The sequence below is a fragment of the Pelecanus crispus genome, chromosome 13, assembly GCF_030463565.1.
Source record: "Pelecanus crispus isolate bPelCri1 chromosome 13, bPelCri1.pri, whole genome shotgun sequence".
Lineage (NCBI taxonomy): Eukaryota > Metazoa > Chordata > Aves > Pelecaniformes > Pelecanidae > Pelecanus > Pelecanus crispus.
In genome coordinates this window covers 483,976-500,678 of record NC_134655.1, presented here as the reverse complement: position 1 = coordinate 500,678, position 16,703 = coordinate 483,976, and the positions used below count along the sequence as shown (strand labels likewise).

General features: G+C 57.5%; 1 protein-coding gene across 3 annotated transcripts in view; it reads right to left on the bottom strand.

Moving 5' to 3' along the window:
- Positions 1 to 16,703, bottom strand: part of MID2 (midline 2) — a 91,886-nt gene that overhangs the window by 17,772 nt on the left and 57,411 nt on the right. For all 3 annotated transcript variants that reach the window (XM_075720822.1, XM_075720823.1, XM_075720824.1), the window contains 4 exons: positions 9,040 to 9,147; positions 1,931 to 2,079; positions 1,297 to 1,424; positions 107 to 250 (listed from right to left, as the gene is read on the bottom strand). In XM_075720822.1, coding sequence (XP_075576937.1) covers positions 107 to 250; positions 1,297 to 1,424; positions 1,931 to 2,079; positions 9,040 to 9,147 — 529 coding nt within the window. The remainder of the gene's footprint in view (positions 1 to 106; positions 251 to 1,296; positions 1,425 to 1,930; positions 2,080 to 9,039; positions 9,148 to 16,703) is intronic.

Sequence of the window (16,703 nt, the reverse complement as noted above, 5' to 3'; positions counted from 1 at the left end):
CCTCCCCTAATTCCCAGCCTTTAAACCTGCTGATTCTCCCTGAGAACTTTTTTCTTCCCAAGCTGGACCACGGTCCCCCAAACCGAGCCGGCGCGCAGCGACTTACTGATGAAGTTGGCTTGGCCGGTGAAGATGGTGTACTGCAGCTCGTAGGAGCTGACGCTGAACTCGTCCTCCGAGATCCAGTGGACGGTGATCGTGTCGTGGGAGGCCGTGCAAAGCTCCTCGCGGACGGACGGCGGGTTCGGCGCTGCGGGAGATCACAGGTAACACATCTCGGTTAGTTTGCGCTTTCTGTTCTATATACACCCAGGGCTTTTTTGCTCCCTTAAGCATAGAGATGGGCTCGTGTGGGGAGCAGAGCCTCTCGACACAAACTGCCTCATTTTATCTGTCACTGGTTCCCACTTAACTAAACTTTTTAGTGCAATAACAAAATATCCAGGGGCCGCTGTGCTTTCAGGCATGGCAGAATGAGGGGTTGTCGCTGCTGCCTCCGTCGGATCTGACACCCCAACCCTGAAACAAGCTAAGAAGCCACTTCAAAATCCAGCTATTTCTCGGCACTGATGATGGAATAAGTATTCGTCCCGTAACTGTTCCGGACACACGTTTGTTGTTAATTTTTCATCGCACGCTGATCTGCTTCACGATGAAGAAAACCAGATTTGGGTGAGTAACGACGTCCTCGCTCCTCCCGAGCTCCATCCCGCCGCGGGGCTCTCCAGCACACGGCACGGTCCGGCAGCGGCTGCGGCAGGGCTGGCCCCGGACACCCCGCGTCGCCCGGGACGAGGACGAGAGCAACATTTAGCCCGGGCTACGGGCATCAAGGCAGCACCAAGAGGCAAGGTCTCTACCCACAGGAGTTCATAATTTAGCACCAAGAGACCCACAAAAAGGGCAGCGACGGGGAAATGCTAAAGCATGCAGTACGTTAGAAGTACAATAATTGATTAATTCATTGCTCCCTCTCTGTAATCCGCCCTCTCAGATCCTTAGGGGCATCAGCCTCCTCCCTGGGTCGTGGAGACCATCGTTTTTCACCTGCTTTCTGAACGCCTCCACCTGCCCTCCGGGAGAGGCCGAGCGCAAACAGGAGGATGGGGACACGTCACTGTGCCGGTGACAGCACGGCCTCGGCTCTGCCGCAGCTGACCGGGCACTTTTTACCGGTGAGAATGAGCGGCAACCTCGTTTGCTTTAAAGCAGGGCTGCCAGCCCCCGGCGGGGCGCGGGGAGGGCTGCGGGGCAGACGCGGGGCGCAGGCGGCGCGGAGCGCGCCCGTGCACTCACCGGTTAGATAATCCAGCCCCTCCAGCAGCTTCTTCTCTCTGGAAAAATCTAAAGCAAAGTTTTCAAAGGCGTCATTAAAATTGATATCTGGTATCAGAACTTGAGAGGATGCAGTTGCCATGGCGACCCTGAAAGAAAAGAAGAGGCCATCAATACACATCAGGGTGCGCGCTGCTCCCGACAGCCAGCAGCAGCGAGACGAGGGATTAAAAAGGCGCGAGCGGCGGTGCCGTTACCTGCCGTCAGGAAACCTGCCTGCACCCACCGACCGCTGCTCCTGCCCCGGAGGGTGGCCCAGCACGGGGACAGGTCCCCAGAGAGGCAGGGGGGCTCCATTCTCGGGGGGTCCCAGCCCCGACTGCCCCCTGAGCTCCCTTTAGATTGGCATTTCCACCCCTTCCCCCCCCAGGGATGTTTGCTCGCGTAGCAGATGTTTAGCTTCGTTAGGATCTGCCGTGCATCTCCTGCCCTGCGAGGCACGGGAACCAGCAACACCCCTGCCCGGCGTTTATTTGAGGGCGGCACGCCGGAGGGCTGCGAGGGAAGGACAGGGCGTCCCCGGGCAGGGAGCAGCGACCGGGGGACAACCCCAGCGACATCCCGCCGCCGTCCCGAGCCCAGCGTGCCGGCTCACCGCTCAGCCACGTTCCTGGCTGTCTGCAGGAACCGCGCGTGGTCGTTCTCCTTCAGGATGTGCTCTGCCTGGTTGATGAGGACCGTCGAGCGCTCAAGACACTGCCGGCAGTTAGCGACCTGCTGGGCCAGCTTCCGCAGCTTCATCACCTGCGAGAGGAGCAGAGGGAAGCAAAGCGCTCGGTAAGGCAGCGCACAGCTTGAAAAGCACAGAGGAAACCCCATCCTACGCCAAGGGCTACTCAGGGGAAGCAAGGAGCGGTGAAATGGCACAGAAATATCCCCAAGGGCCCTGGGGAGGGAGAGCAGCAACGCACTTTCCATGTTTAGTTTTGCTTGCAGGTGGGCAAGCCCCAGGGAAAAGCCCACGCGTGATCGAAGCAGGAGAGCGATGCGTCCTCTCTCCACTCCTCCCATGCAAACGCAATGTCATCCCCCCGTGCCGGCTCTCGGTAGACTTGGCCGGGAGAGGAGCGCTCCTGCAAAGCAATTCAGCACAGGGCAAGGAAACTTCACACTGGCTCAGCCCCATCAGAGCTGCTGGAAAACATCGCATTTGCAGCCGCAAATCATTTTGCAATTAAAGGTGAGGTGCTGCAGTAAGACGGGACGGGAGAGTTACCCACAACACAGGGAAGCAGGAGCTGAAAAACCAGCCCAGGCACCAGCTTGCACCCAAAAATCAGGCACGTGGCTTGAACGGGCTCTGCTCCGTCCACACAAGCGTCCCGTGAGTCCTGCACAGCCCGTGCTCGGGGCCGGGGCTCAGGGCTCTGCCGCGTCCAGTGGAAGCTCAGACCTGGCCCAGCCACTGTTCAAAAGGGGACACGAAGTGGCTCCAGGGAAAAGCACCTCTGAGCTTCGGTCCTTTCCCCGCAAAGCTCTGTGGAAGATATTTACCGATGGCTTAAGACAGCACTGAACAAGCCATTAAGGAATAAACAAAGAGAACAGCTTTGATGGCACCTCTTCTCTCTCCTGCAAATTACCGGTGCTCAGCAGCAGTGAGGGGAGCGTAGAAAGCAGAAGAAACGTTATTTCTTAGGCAAAATCTCTGTGTCTCAGGGGAACGCTGTGCTGGAGCACCAGGGAAAGCCCTTTTGAAACTCCCACCTCCTCCGTGCAGCCAGGGCAAAGCTAAAGGAAAGGCAGGCACAAGCCCCAGGTCACCCCTGAAGCTGCTCATGGACTGCGACAGTCATGTTTCTGTAGGGTCTACTGAATTAAGGCCTACGGCTCCGACAACAAACTAATCACGAGATGTAACCCCCTTCTTTCCCTCCTGTCTCTGCGCGAACACACACACACACGCGTGTGCAGCCACCCCTGGCACCGGCTTCGTCTCAGACTGCACCCGGCTAAAATTCGGTGGCCCTGGGGCTCAGACCCTGCGGCTCCCCTTCGCCTTCCGAAGAGTGCGGGTGGCACCAAGCGGGAGGGAACGGGCTGGAAACCCAGCAGCGATGGGGGCTTGCCAGGGACCGGATAGCTTCACGCTGGAAATAGGAAAACTCAAATGTGAGCCGGGAGCAGAGCAGGTTGGAGGGAAAAGGGAGGTTACAGAGGAGCCAACACAGATTTTTGGGCTGGTTCTCCTGTTTAAGCTGGGAGCTCAGGAAAACCTGGAGATGGAGGTGGCTGAGGTCAATACCATGTTTTTAAAACCCGCTGCACCATTGCTCTGGCTGGCTGATGCTTCACTGGTGCCAGAGACACTATTTTGGTTCGGGAGGAGCAGTCCTGGGTCCTACATCGGCACCAGCAAAGACACAGAAGAAAGAAGGCAGATCAGCACACTGGGAATTACCCTGACAGCCAAGCTGGAAGTAATTCTGTATCTGGAAAAGCATCCCGAGACGGGCAACAAGGCACTTGCTAATGAAATATAAATTCCCACTGCCCTGTTCCCGTGTGCATCTGCAGCGAAGGACCCCGCAGACACCCCGGGGAAGGGAGAGCAAATTTCAGCAGATGGTGCTGGGCTGGAGTACCTGAAACAGCAGACTCTGAAATGACAAATCCCACCTCAGACCTCTGTCCTGCGCTCTGCAGCTGCACCCCGCACGAGGCTCTCCTGAACGGCACTGCACAGACGATTCCTAAAACGGAGCAAGTGGTCCTCCAGGAGCGCGCCTGTGGCACCAACCACAGAAACATCATTGCCTCTTGCTTATTTAGCAGACGCTTGCAACCCAGCATCGTGCTGGACTCACCCGGCGAAAATGCAACGGCAGAGATTCAGCCGTGCCCTCTCTGCTCCATACGACCGCTGCAGCTCTCCCAGCCCACCTCCGAAGGGGAGCAGCCGGTACATCGTGCTGCTCGCCTGCACGCCGCCAGATTATTTCCTTGTTTCCTTTTTTTAACGAGGAAGAGGGGCATTTTGCAAGCCTTGTGAAGCCATCGTGACAGCAGCTCCCAGAGCTCCTCGCGTGGCAGCTCCTCACTCGCCGCCCTGCAGCACGTTGTCAATCCAGCCCCCCCGCCTGCGGTTTGAAAACCTGTCGGGAAGCAGGAGCAGGAGCTCCCGGAGGTGACGGGAGGCTGCTCGAGCTGCGCTTCTGAGGTGTCAGCGCTGTCAGTGCATTTACAATTAAGTCGTGTGCTAATCCCCCGGCTGGCAGCGGGGCCCTGCTCCCCTTGCACGCCTGTGGGCATCCTTCCACAGCCCCCGGCACCTCTGCAGGAGCTCAAAATAAACAAGACCAAGGGTGAAAAGCCAACAGGTGAGCTCCGAGCACCACAAGCCAAGAAAAAGCCGTGACTTTGCATCCCCCCCGAACACCTAAGGGTTTCCACTGCACCCTGCGACACGGCTGGGTGCCAGCTGACGGAGCCCCGCGGGACCAGCGCTGCACCCACTGCTGCACCCGCTCCAGCACCGGCCACGGAGCAGCAGCGTGCAGAGCTGCAGCAGGAGGGGACCGTGGGGCGAGTGACCAGCAAGGTGAGGACACTCGGGCATCCTCTAGCCAGCACTGCGAGCTCTGCAAAGGCAGCCAGGGCGAGGCATCCCTCGGGAAGCGCCTGCTGCATTGCAGCACGGGTGAGGCCATCACCCCTCGGAGGCGAGGACGCCCTCGGTACCAGCATCCCCAGGTCCTTCTCCGCAGGGCTGCTCCCAACCCATCCATCCCCCAGCCCGTACTGATACCAGGGGTTGCCCAACCCAGGCGCAGGACCTTGCACTTGGCCTTGTTGAACTTGATGAGGTTCAGGTGGACCCACTCCTCCAGCCTGTCCCAGGTCCTCCCGATGGCATCCCGTCCCTCTAGCACAGCACATCCCCTGCCCCAGCACAGAGCCAGCTCCGAGGGCCTCCTGGCCAGCAGACAACAGAGGGGAATTTGGTTTTGTTTAAGCCTCTCCCGGTACAGTCGTCCTTTACTCAACGGCGGGTGGGCTAAGAGCCCCCGTTCTCCTCCGCGTCCCACTGAGGGTTTGCGGTCGCTGCTGCTAGACTTTTCTGTAATTAGGGCTAGCAGCCTGGTGGGCTAACAGGACAGGCACGCAGGGCACATCAGTTTTTGAGAAAAACCCAAAGCCCACAGTCTTACCGGTGGGACCAAATAGCCAACCTCTCGCTCAGGGCAGCAGAGCTGGCACCTGGCTGTACCCAAGGGCTGCACCCTTCAAACAGCCGAGGAAGCCGGGTGGTGCTTTCCCCTCCCGATACGCAATAAGCAGCAAGCACCCCTCAACCCGAACTCTCCTGGCCTCTTCCCAGCGAGGCAGGGCTGAAAGCATGGCTGCTTTGGGATCCTGCCCCTCACCAAGCCGCCCTGCTGCACTTCCCACCTCCGAGGAGAGCATCCCACGGAGACCCAGCCCATCCCAGCACGGGGGTCTGGGCAAGGCTGGGGGACGTCACGCGAAGAGCGGGGGAGTTGGCTGGCTTATGGGATAAGACACGGATGAACAAAGCCAGCGATACAGCATCGAAACGATGGCATAGGTCACTCCATAGCCACTGCCATTTGCTTCTCACATCCTTCTCGCTTCCCAGTACACTGGCAAGATTATTAGTGAGCAAGATGCTGGCTTGGATGAATGACATCCAAACAAGGGGGTCAGACAAGAGGCACAGACCCACGACAGAAAGCACAGGGACATGTCTGTCCAGAGCCTCGGGGTCTGGGAGATCCTCTCGGGCTGGTTGGGAGCTCTGCAACCCCCAATGCCCCAGCACCAAGACTCGGGGACGGGGAGAGCTGCCACCCCAGGGAGCATCCCGGGGGACGGCACGGGGGGGAGAGGGCAAGGAGCAGCACGCCGCAGCACGCTGTGCCCCGGCAGCACGTAGCGGGGAGGAGCACGGGCTCATCTTCGCTAGCAGCAGGCAGGCACAGCTCAAAATGGCTATTTGCACAAGGAAGCGATTCTCCTGCTGGGGCTTAATGGGCTGATGGATGGTTCATTTTACAACCAGACTTGTCAGAAAAAAATTACTGAAAGGAGAATAAGGAAGAGAAATAAGATGACTTTTGTTCCAAGGGAGGACTCGGCGAGCTCTGGAGTGGCTGTCAGCCTCAGGCAGGGAGAGGCAGCCCCTGCCCTTGCCACGATCGCTCCCAGGAGCTGCTGGTGCGCCCGGAGCCAGCTCTGCTCGGCCGCGTCCCTGCAGCGACCACAGCCTGCAGCGTCAATCCCAGGCAAAGCCTCCGCTGTGGCTACGGCAAGAGGAGGTGCAGATGCCCTGGCCTGAGGCCAGCCAGGCAGGGCTGTGACACCAGCACCTGCAGCGCTCCGAGCAAGCGACACGGGTGCTGGCACCCGCCGGCCGGATCTGCACCGTGGCAGAGTGCTCTTCAGGGCAGCCCAGCTGCCTGCTTCCCTCCTGCTCCTCCTCTCACATCCTCCCCTGATGATTTTTTCTCCGGCTCCTAGGTCCTTCCCACGTATCCCCGGTGCCATGTTCGCCGCGGGGTGCTGCCCAGTCTCGTGGGCGGTGGTATCCGAACCCCGGCAGAGCACGAACCCGAGCCCTGCAAAGGTGCAAGCCCAGCTTGGAGCCGCATGCGGGCTCTGCATATCTAATCTCTGGTGGGTCTCCAAAGACGTGTGTGTAATGCATCTGGGAAGAGCGCTTTTTTAGGATTACTGGAATAAAAGATACCTAAAGGCTGGGCACGGTTTCCTTATGTCAAAGGTGCGTTGTCCCGGAGCACGGCAGGCGTCATCCTCCGGGCATCCTCGCCTGGCATCCCTCGCTCCCGCCCATGACCAAGCACAAGCTTCAGGCTGCTGCTCTGGTCCTTACGTCTCTCTCGCTGCCTTGTAGAGGTGGAGGAGCTCTCACAGCCACCAGAGCTACCACTGCTTTGGGATGGAGCAGCCAGTTCCTCCCAGGACCGCACTCCGGCTGGAGACAAACAGCCGCCTCGGCATTTTTGCCTCCATAGACTTTCCTTCTTGGGCCGGGGCTGCCATCCTTTCCAACGCCGTGCAATCAGGCTGCTCCATGCATCCGTCAGGCCATTTGTCAGGAAAAGCAGCCCAGAACAAATGGAAAACCAAATGGCAATTCAGCAGGAAAGCAGTATTTCTCGCTCCGCAGTCAGAGCACTTCAAACCAGCCACAGTCTCCGGCGCTTCCTCCTTTCTTTTGTGTTTGGAGCTTTTTAAACTCTCCAATGTTTGCATCTGGGGCTCCTCGGAAAGGCTGCTTCCCATTCACACTTGGAAATCATTGCTCAGAGGTGTTGAAAGCAATGGAGGAAACCTGCCCAGCCTCCCCACAGACCAGCGCCGGCTGCGCAGGGGCTACAGAGGGGCCCCGCAGCGCTGCAAACCCACACGTTTCTATCTCCAGCCCAATTTCACCAGCAAAGAGGCCTATTCCAGTTTCCAGGTAACTTTGGTGACCAAACCCAGTCCCCTCCCCGATACTGCCCATACCACCATCCCCACATCCATCTCCCACTGGTGTGGTGCTGGGTTTGCAGCCACGTGGGCACAAGCTTGCTGCTTCTACCCTGGCAATTTCTAAGCAGCTGAGCATGTCTTCTGCTGATGGTTCTGGGCACTAATCGGGGCCTCTCTCCTCTACCCAGCTGCCTGTTCGTAGGAAAATAACATCTTTGAGCCTTCCAGCTCCCTGCCAAGTACGGCTGAAATTGGACAACATGGTCAAAAGATGTTAGGGGGAGAGGGTGGGAAGTGAGAGGCAGACAGACAGATGGACCAGCAGAAGGCACCGTTACATAAAATATGTTCCCAGAAGTGGCTGGGATAAAAGCACGCATTTTAAAGCTTCCACTTCTGCCGAGGGTGTCCGAGAGCTGTGCTGGTTGGCTCTCTCATGTACGCACGCGGCGCAACCCGCTCCCAAACCTTTGCCTGCAAAAGAAAATCCGTGTCTGGGGCGATGCTGCTCCCTGGCTTAGCTATCGGCACTGTGATGGCTGCAAAGATGGAACCCAACGCACGTTCGAGATCAGCAAGAACGGCAAAGGGCTTGTGCACGCACACGGTAAACTCCCGTGGGTGCCACTCAGAGCTGCAGCTGATCCCTCCAGCCTCTCCCCATCGCATGGAAACCACTGGGAAAAGCCAGGACACCTTGAACCGCTGGAGGAAGGGTCCAAATGCTCCCTCAAAGAAAAGGGCGCGAAACCAGCTCACCTGCAGCTACGCTGCAGCGCAGAGCGTGTAGCCTCTGCTTCATCTGCAGTGCAGGGCTCGGATGGCCCTTCCATATTAATTCTACATTATTCTATTAGCACCGCAGTGTTAGAAAAGCCCCGAGGAAGCTGTCTGGACTGATCCAAGCAACTGCACCGATTTGTCATGCTAATCAATGCGCCTTTCCTCCTCCGGGCACGTCAAGCACACGCCTTGTCCTCGGCAGAAGAGCCCTGGGGACAGCAGCAGTGAGGGACGCCCGGACGCGCACACCATTTGGGGCAGCAGGGAGGTGAAGCTGTGCGCGCCGATGGCCGCCCAAAGCAATTCCTTCCCGGGCAAGGCAACGCGCGCCACTAGCAGCCCCTCTGCGCGCGGCTGGGACATCCCAGCATCACGGGCTACCGAACTGCTGGGCTGCTCCCGGAGGGGAAGGGCACAGGAGGGGACCCTCGAACCCCGGACACACAAGCTGGCCCTCCTTACCTTCGTCTCCTTGATCTTGACTGCGATGACCTGCTTGCGCTGGCGGATGATCTCCATGAGCTCATCACACTCCTCCATCAGCTTGGCCTCGTGCATGGCTGTGTTCACCTGGCCAGGAACAGAAAAAGTACCCGGTTAGGAGGGACACGCTCGGCCCCGAGCCCGGCAGCCCCGCAGCTCTCCCAGCTCACACCGGGACAGGTGCAATAGATATTCTCCATGTTGGGTCCAGGCTCGCCCGGCTGCCAGGGGCTGAGCCGGACAGGAGATAACAGCCCTGCAACACAGACAGAAGCGGGCTGGCTCGCCTGCATCCATTGCTACTCCAGCTGGAGGAAGGAAAAAGGCCAGAGAAGGGTGTGAAGCCCTCCCTGCTGCACGTCCAAGGTCGGCACCGGGTGACGGGGCCGTGCTGGGTGGCTTGTGGGGCACACGCTCCCCCACAGGTACTGTCCCCTCCCCAGGACCTGGGGCACGTGCTGCGGGGAGGTGGCTGCCCGGGAGCAGCAAGCCCCTGCTGCTGCTGCTGCACAGCCTGGCTCAGCCCTGCCGGGTGCTGCAGCCCACCGTCACGGCTGCATCGCTTTCCAACAAAGCTTGGGTACCACCGGACAGCGCTGACACCCAGCCCTGGGCTGTGCCAGCCTCGCGCGGGGATGCTCAGGGATCTCTCCACCTCCCTTCCCTGGGCAGGCTGTACGCTTTGGGGTGCTCTGCACAGCCACAGCTGCACCACTTGGCTGCTCTCGGCGCACCCAGGGGACCCCCATCCTGCCCTCAGCTATGGGGCAGCCGGAGGTTATCCTGCCCTAGCTGCCCTGCTTTGAGTTGAGCAGCGCAGGCTTCTTGCAGAAGCAGCAAACTTCGCTGCCCTCTCCTCCCAAGCAAAACTCAGCTCTCTCACGCACCTACACCGAGGCAGTGCCCGTGTGCTAGTTAAAGCAAGAATAAGTTTAAAAGTGGACGAAAGCACCCTGTTTGGAAGAGCAAGGGTGGCTGTGACTTCAAAGCATCTGCAAAAGCGAGACCAAAAGCAACGGCTTGGTGCGGGCAGAGGGAGGGAGCACAGGCAGAGCCCCCTGGGGCCGCACGGCTGCAAAGGGCACATCGGGAAACGCTGCGTGGGCTCTTAATGAAAGGGCTGAACCAGCTCAAGGCAGCAACGACCACGGGCAAGCTGGGCTGGTGTAGCCACCCTGCTCCGCTCCGGCTGCCGGCTGTGCTGGGCTGCAGCCCTGAGCTCTGCAGCATGGTGCAGGGCCCCAGGGGAGGAAAAATATCTTCCCCCTCCTGGTGCTGCAGGATGCTCTCGGCAGGGCTCCAGCACCTCTTCAGAGGCGGCTTTCAGCCCACAGAGCAGGGAAGCCGGGCAGCCGCTGGGCACGCCACGCCGGTGCTGCCAACCCAGCAGGCAGCCCCAGGCTCCACGGACGCCTCCGTTACCCTTGCTTTCAGCCACAGCGCAGCGCGTGCAGTGCCTGCTGGTCACAGAGCACTCCTCCGGAGCCCCTCTTGGAGCAAAGCCTTTCACAAATAGCCATCTTCCCCCTAAAAAAAATAAAAGTACCAGATGCTGCTGGCAGCACCTGCTGCTCTAAAGCGCCCCATTTCTTCATAGTGCAAAGGTTTGGCAGGAATGCATGCCCAGACCACAATAAATCTTTAAGTTTTCTCCAGCTCAAGGCAAATTTCTTACTGCGCTTGCAGTTCACTTCCTAAACTGGGGCACCGTCCCCTAACGTATTTTGCTCTGGGGAGCCTGGTGGTGATCAAACCCATAATCTCCTCCCTGCGCCATCCCCTCCTAACCACAGTTCCCAAGGCGAGACACACAGCTTCGGCTGGTCCGGCCCCCAGCAGAGTAACAGAGCGAGCATCAAACAGCACTTTCATGATCACAGCCATCTTCCAGACTGCTGCTGATACTCCTCCCTCCCTAACCTCATTCATGGTATTTATGGTTCAGTGGCAAAGAAACACAACCCGCTGCCTGGCACAACCAGTTCTTCCTCCCACCCTGCCCTCCAGAACGGCTGCACCGAGCAGAGGGACTCGAGCCAGGAGATGAGGAGACCTCGTGTAGACCTGGACCTGAGTCGGTCTCACTGGGGGACCAAAGACGACGATCAGACCGGCCAGAGCTTCCCAAAAGTCACCTTCAGGTCCGATCAGCTATTGCAAACCACCTTGGCCATGATCTGGCCTCTTCTAGACCAGGTCTGGTCTCCTCGTGGCCTCTGCCATGTGGACGCTTGGCCAAGATGATAATTTTGCTCCTTAGAATCTACTAAAACATGACCATGGGGAGATCACACATGCTCTCCCTCCCTTGTTGACCAGCAAGATACCCACCAGGCAGGCAGGGCACTGCCAGCAGGCTGCGTGGCTCTCAACGTGCTTTTGGGGAAAGCAGCAAGGAGACGTTCTAGCTCCTTGGTCATGAAGGGACAGATGCTGCAAACAGGGGAGACCAGCACGTGCGGCTCCTCCGTTTGATCTGGACTCTTGAGCAACTGATTCTGAAGCTTTGCTCTGGAAGATGCTACTCAAGACGGCCTTCTCACCCTTGGAAAAGGGACCAGTAAACGCTCGTCACCCCAGGCTACAGAGCCGTGTTCCCTGGCTGAGACAAGGGCGGGGGCAGCAAGAGAAGGCAGCAGGACACGATGGAGGACTTGTCCCGTAAGACTTCAAAGAAGAGCAGAGAAGTACAAGTTGGAGACCCATTCATGATTTCCTTCTTCATCGATCTCCCAAGGCCATCGGTCCTCCTGCACAGACATCACTGCCGTGGGTGCAGGAGCCGTCTGTGCCCAGCCAGGCTCTGCCACGCGGGTGTCAGGATACTGGTGACCTTCGAGAGCCGGAGCCCTCCCCGGGGTGGTCAGGAGCCGAGATGCTGGAGAATTTGTCCCAGTTGCAGCTCCTCCGGGTAAACCCGAGCTGGTGCTGCCAGCAGGAAGGTGGAACGTGTGCCCTTCGGAGAGATGGGATGACTAGGATGCAGGTGGCGGTGGGGTCAGCAAGCTGGGGACACGGGGGGCTCCCACCCTGCCCCTCGAATGAGCGGAGATGAGCACAGTGTCAGGCCCAGGAGGCAGAACCAAACAGTGGCTTGTTTCTACAAAAAAAGCTGCATGTGTCCTGCTTAATTTAGGCTAATTAATCCCTGCTGGACCCCCTTTTCAGGCTTCAAATACACAGATTTTTTTTTATTATTATTTTAAAGCTGAAAGGAAGGCATGCAAAGAGTGCAGTGAAAGCACAGGCAGAGGTTTCAGTCCTCTGTCTCCAGGAAAGACCAGCACCCTTGGGGGGATGGACAAGAAAGGGGGAATACACTTTACAGAAGGGGAACTGAGCCCTGTCACTTAAATTAAACAGTGTACTAGAGGACATAAATAGGTTTTCTTCATTTTGCACTCTCAAAGCTATGTGAAACAGTGGAAAAGTCTGAAGGCAACCCAGAGTTAAACACATTTGATACAAGATCTTTTTTTAAACCTGGCCAGCAGATTATGCAATACTGAAGTGGGAGACAGCTGATGGTCTGTGAAGATAACTCCGCTGAGAAAAAACAGCAGATGATCTTCCAAATCTGCTGCAAGGTAGCAGAGGGGGGAAATCAGACCCAGGGTTTGGAGCCTGTGGCAACCTGCGCTGGCAGCAGCAAAGGCAACAGCATTCCTTGCAAGCCAGGCTGCTGCAGAGGATGCTGGCAGCCCACTCGCCCCTCGAGGCACGAGCGCAGACACAGATGGCCATCACTGAATTTCCCAGGAGCACAAAGTCAGGGCTGTTTGCAAGGGTTTGCAGCCCCGGTGCTTGCTATTGCCCGCAGGAGGGAGCCCAGGGTGCCAGGACTGCAAAACAACAGCAGGAGGAGATGGCGGGGGGGGTCCTTCAGCAAGTACCACGCTCCCCCTCCAGCCAAGCAGAAATCCTGGGCTCCCAGTTAAATTAATCCTAAATCTGAAAACCTACCCAGGGCAAGAAATCTGCAGCTCAGCCAGCGTTCACACTTTGGGAGACCGAAGGCAGATGAAGCCACAGAGGCCACCACAGTCCCTCTCCCCAGCTGCCTTCTGTCCAAAAAGGAGCGTTTCCAGGCCAGGGTCCCACCCCCAAAGTGCCAGCAGAGCACAGAGGTGGGATTTCAGAGCAACACAGCTCTGCTGGCAAAAGCCCTGGCTCAGGCCCAGCTAGACACTGGCCAAACCGCTTTTTATGAGGATGAACTAGTTCCCAGGTTAATGCTGCATTTGGGGGTGAAGACTCAGCAGGTGCTACAATTGTAGGAAAGCGGGGTGCGGGGGAGAGCTTTTAGACATAAGAAGGGGGGAAAAAAAAAAAAAAGACAACTTCACCTTTTTCGGGAGTGGGGAGGAAGCGCTAGGGACAACACAACCCTACGATAAAAAGCAAATGGTAAAAGTCAAACCTGGAAAAAGCTCACGCTGCAGCTCGCAGAGGGAAGAGGGGCATCATCTCAGCCTGAGGCGTGATCCATGCGCAGACAAACCTCCTCCTCCACACCCAGGCAGCAGGAACCCAGCTCCGAGATGGAGCAGAGGACCCTATCCCACCCCCCGGCGCCGTCACCCCCAAAACCATCAACAGGTTTTTGACCACGTAGCAAGGCAGCCATGCCCCAGGGGACACGCACCGGCTTGCACCGAGGCCAGCCCTGCGGCTGCCGCGGCACAGAGGGCCACCGTCCCGCCGTGCAAGAGCGGCTACACGGGCAGCACCTCCTGCTGTCCTCCCCAGCGGGGACATCGCTGCGGGTACCATCGCTGCGGGTACCATCACTGCTGCCCACCCTGGTATTTTACACACTCAGCTGCTCTGTAGGGTGGTTACCTGCTCTCTTGGGTCCACATTTCGATCGCCGTTGCAGGATTTGGTCCGTTTGCCCTCCCTCAGCGCGGGCTCAGTGGCTTGGGGACACTTGCGACGCTCTTTGGAGTGCCTCCCCCTGCACCTCAGGGTGCTGGTGGCACAGCTCCCTGGACAGAATGTGGGACTTACATTGAAGATGACTTGATAGGCAGAGTAGGCTGGGATGGTGTGTGCCCGCCTATGTGCGATGTCCGCAAATAGCTCGAAAGCAAAATCCCCTGCATTCAGACTCACAGGGAAGCACAGAGGGGCAGAGATATTTTCTGCTTCACACTTTAATGTGCTCCCTGAAAAGGTGCCTCTGCAGGGCAGAACTGCATATTTAGTAAGGCTGGGAAGTGTATTTCAACTGCTATTTTAAGCAGAAGGACTGACAAAGCTGAAAACTCCTAAACTGTGTAGAAAATGACAGCCTAGAGGTCTGAAACTTCCAGAATCGGAAAGAAATACCAAATAGCTTTCCGTTCTTCACAGGTCAGTCCATTGAGATGCTGGAGCTGGATGCAGAGGAGAAGGAGGTTTGGAAAGACATCCCATCATCCTGGCACATCCAGATGCATCCCTGCTCGGGTCTTGGCGTCAAAGCATGACCTATAAGAGCACCGAGTGCCGATGACCATCACCACAGCTCGGTAAGGACTTTCTGGCTCCTTTTCTGCCTGAAAGACGTCCATTTGCTATCTATTACCACAGTCACTCCAAACCCGCTTAGTCCTGGGGGAAGAGGCTGCCCAGGAGAGGCACCTCCGACAAAAGCCATTCCTCCTGCAGAGCCGAAAATCCCTCTCCCCACCACGACGCACCAGCAGAGAGAAGCAGGACAACGCGAGCAATGCGGGAGCATCCACTCAGCCATGCTCGGGAAGGCCAGCAGTGCTGCAAAACCCAGGTGTGATTTTTCTGCTCCTTATTTCGGCATGGAAACTCGGACCGCATCTCAGATCATCCTTCCTCCTCGCGTACCGAGCTGCGACCAACAGCGGCTCGCAGCTTTTGCGGCGCACACGGCAACGCTGGCACCCTTTTCCTCTCTCCAGATCATCAGGGCAGCAACAAGGACATTATTTAGCGAGCAAAGAACAAAACACTGATGCTGCCTGCGGGAAACGCGGCGGTCAGGAAGCACCTTGCTGGCCCGGGAGCCCCAGTCGCTCTGCGATGCGGATGGTGAAGAACAAGCTGCAGCTCCCTGTGCAAATGCATCCCCATGAGCTTTGCTATGGGCAAATGACTCCAGTCAGCACATGCAGCATCCCCCGCATGCCCAGCGGCTGCTTGGCCCACCAGGCAGCTCGGGGAAGTCGTGTGGGAAGCTGCAGGGCTGGCGTTCCCCCCAGCGAGGGCTAGAGTGGCCACGGGTGAAGCAAACAGCCATCGCGTCTGCTCAGGCACCGGCAACCCCCCCCGAATCCACGTCAGCAATCCCTGCAGCAGCCTGAGTTTTTATTCTCTGGAAAGAGAAGGTGTTGGTTCAAGGAACCGCTGCTTGATTTAGCAATGAAAAAAAAAAAAAAAATCAATAGCCCATTAAGGAGAAACTAATTGTGACAGCCTCTGTCCATGTATCACTTCAGTAAACAAAGCTGCAAATTAATTTGCTATTAATTAGTACATTCATTTTGAAAAAACAGTGCGGTATTGCCCGCCACCTTCCTCTTGAAGGGAGTGCATCGCTTATGAACTCCTGACTCCGGAGCCGCAGCCAAGAGGCAGCGGCGTCAGCCTGCTGGCACAGGCTCTCCCCGCGCACAGCTCGCGCAAACACTTCCCTTGGCGAGGCAAACAAAAGATGCCTGATTGCACGCCGGGAACACAAAGAGTTTTATAGATCAAGTGGTCAAAGCGGCAAGGTCAGCCGAGTCCCTTTCTTCAGCAGGATTAAAGGTGATCTCCTCTCTTCCTCCGATGCTTTCTGTAATCCCCTCTGCAAAGCCTTTCCCACTCGCTGCCGGCTTAAGCCTGAACGTTGCCATTCTGCTACGGAAAGCAGGGCTCAAGAAGGAGAGATTGCAATCGCTGTCTCTGACGGCAGGAAGGACACAGGGAGGTAGAGTGCACGTGTTTGGGAGGAGGAAGGAAAGCGGGGAAGACAACGAGCCACTGCAAACCGGCAGAAAGGCAGGAACCAGCCTTGCTCTGCAAGGGGAAGCTGCTGTCACGGCAAGGATGGAGGCAACGTCCCCGCCTGAACCGAGGGGCTGGGGACGAGTCACTCTGCACTGCCACAGGGTGAGCCTGGCCCTGAACGAAGAATGAATTAGAGAGATGAGGAAAACAGCTTTAATGAGCAGGGTGAGGTTCAGTGAGGACCAGCGCAGGGCACTGCGCCGTCCTGAGGAACGGCGGGCAGCAGCCTGCCGAGAGGGTCTGCGCGGGGATGGCTCAAAAACTGCACGGGAGACATGGGTGTGAAAATTGCAGCCGCTGCCCTGGGATACAGAAATAGGATTATAGCCCAGGGACAGCCAAAATAACTCTTTCCTCTCTCTTCAGAGCAGTGGAGGAAGAGCAGAGCACTGCTCCGGCTGGGGAACTGCACCAGTTCAGGGCACTGCACCTCCAAGAAAGTGTGGACAAAAAGGGGACAGTCTGGATTGTAGAGAAACCGAGAACTGTGCTGTGAAGAAACTTTAAAGAAAAAAAAACCAAACCGAATAATAAAACTTCCTGGCACGGAGGAGCACGAGACGCCAGATGCGACGGGAAGAGGCAGCCTCTCCGTCGCACGTTCAGGACGGGGTGGGACAGCCATCGTCACGATG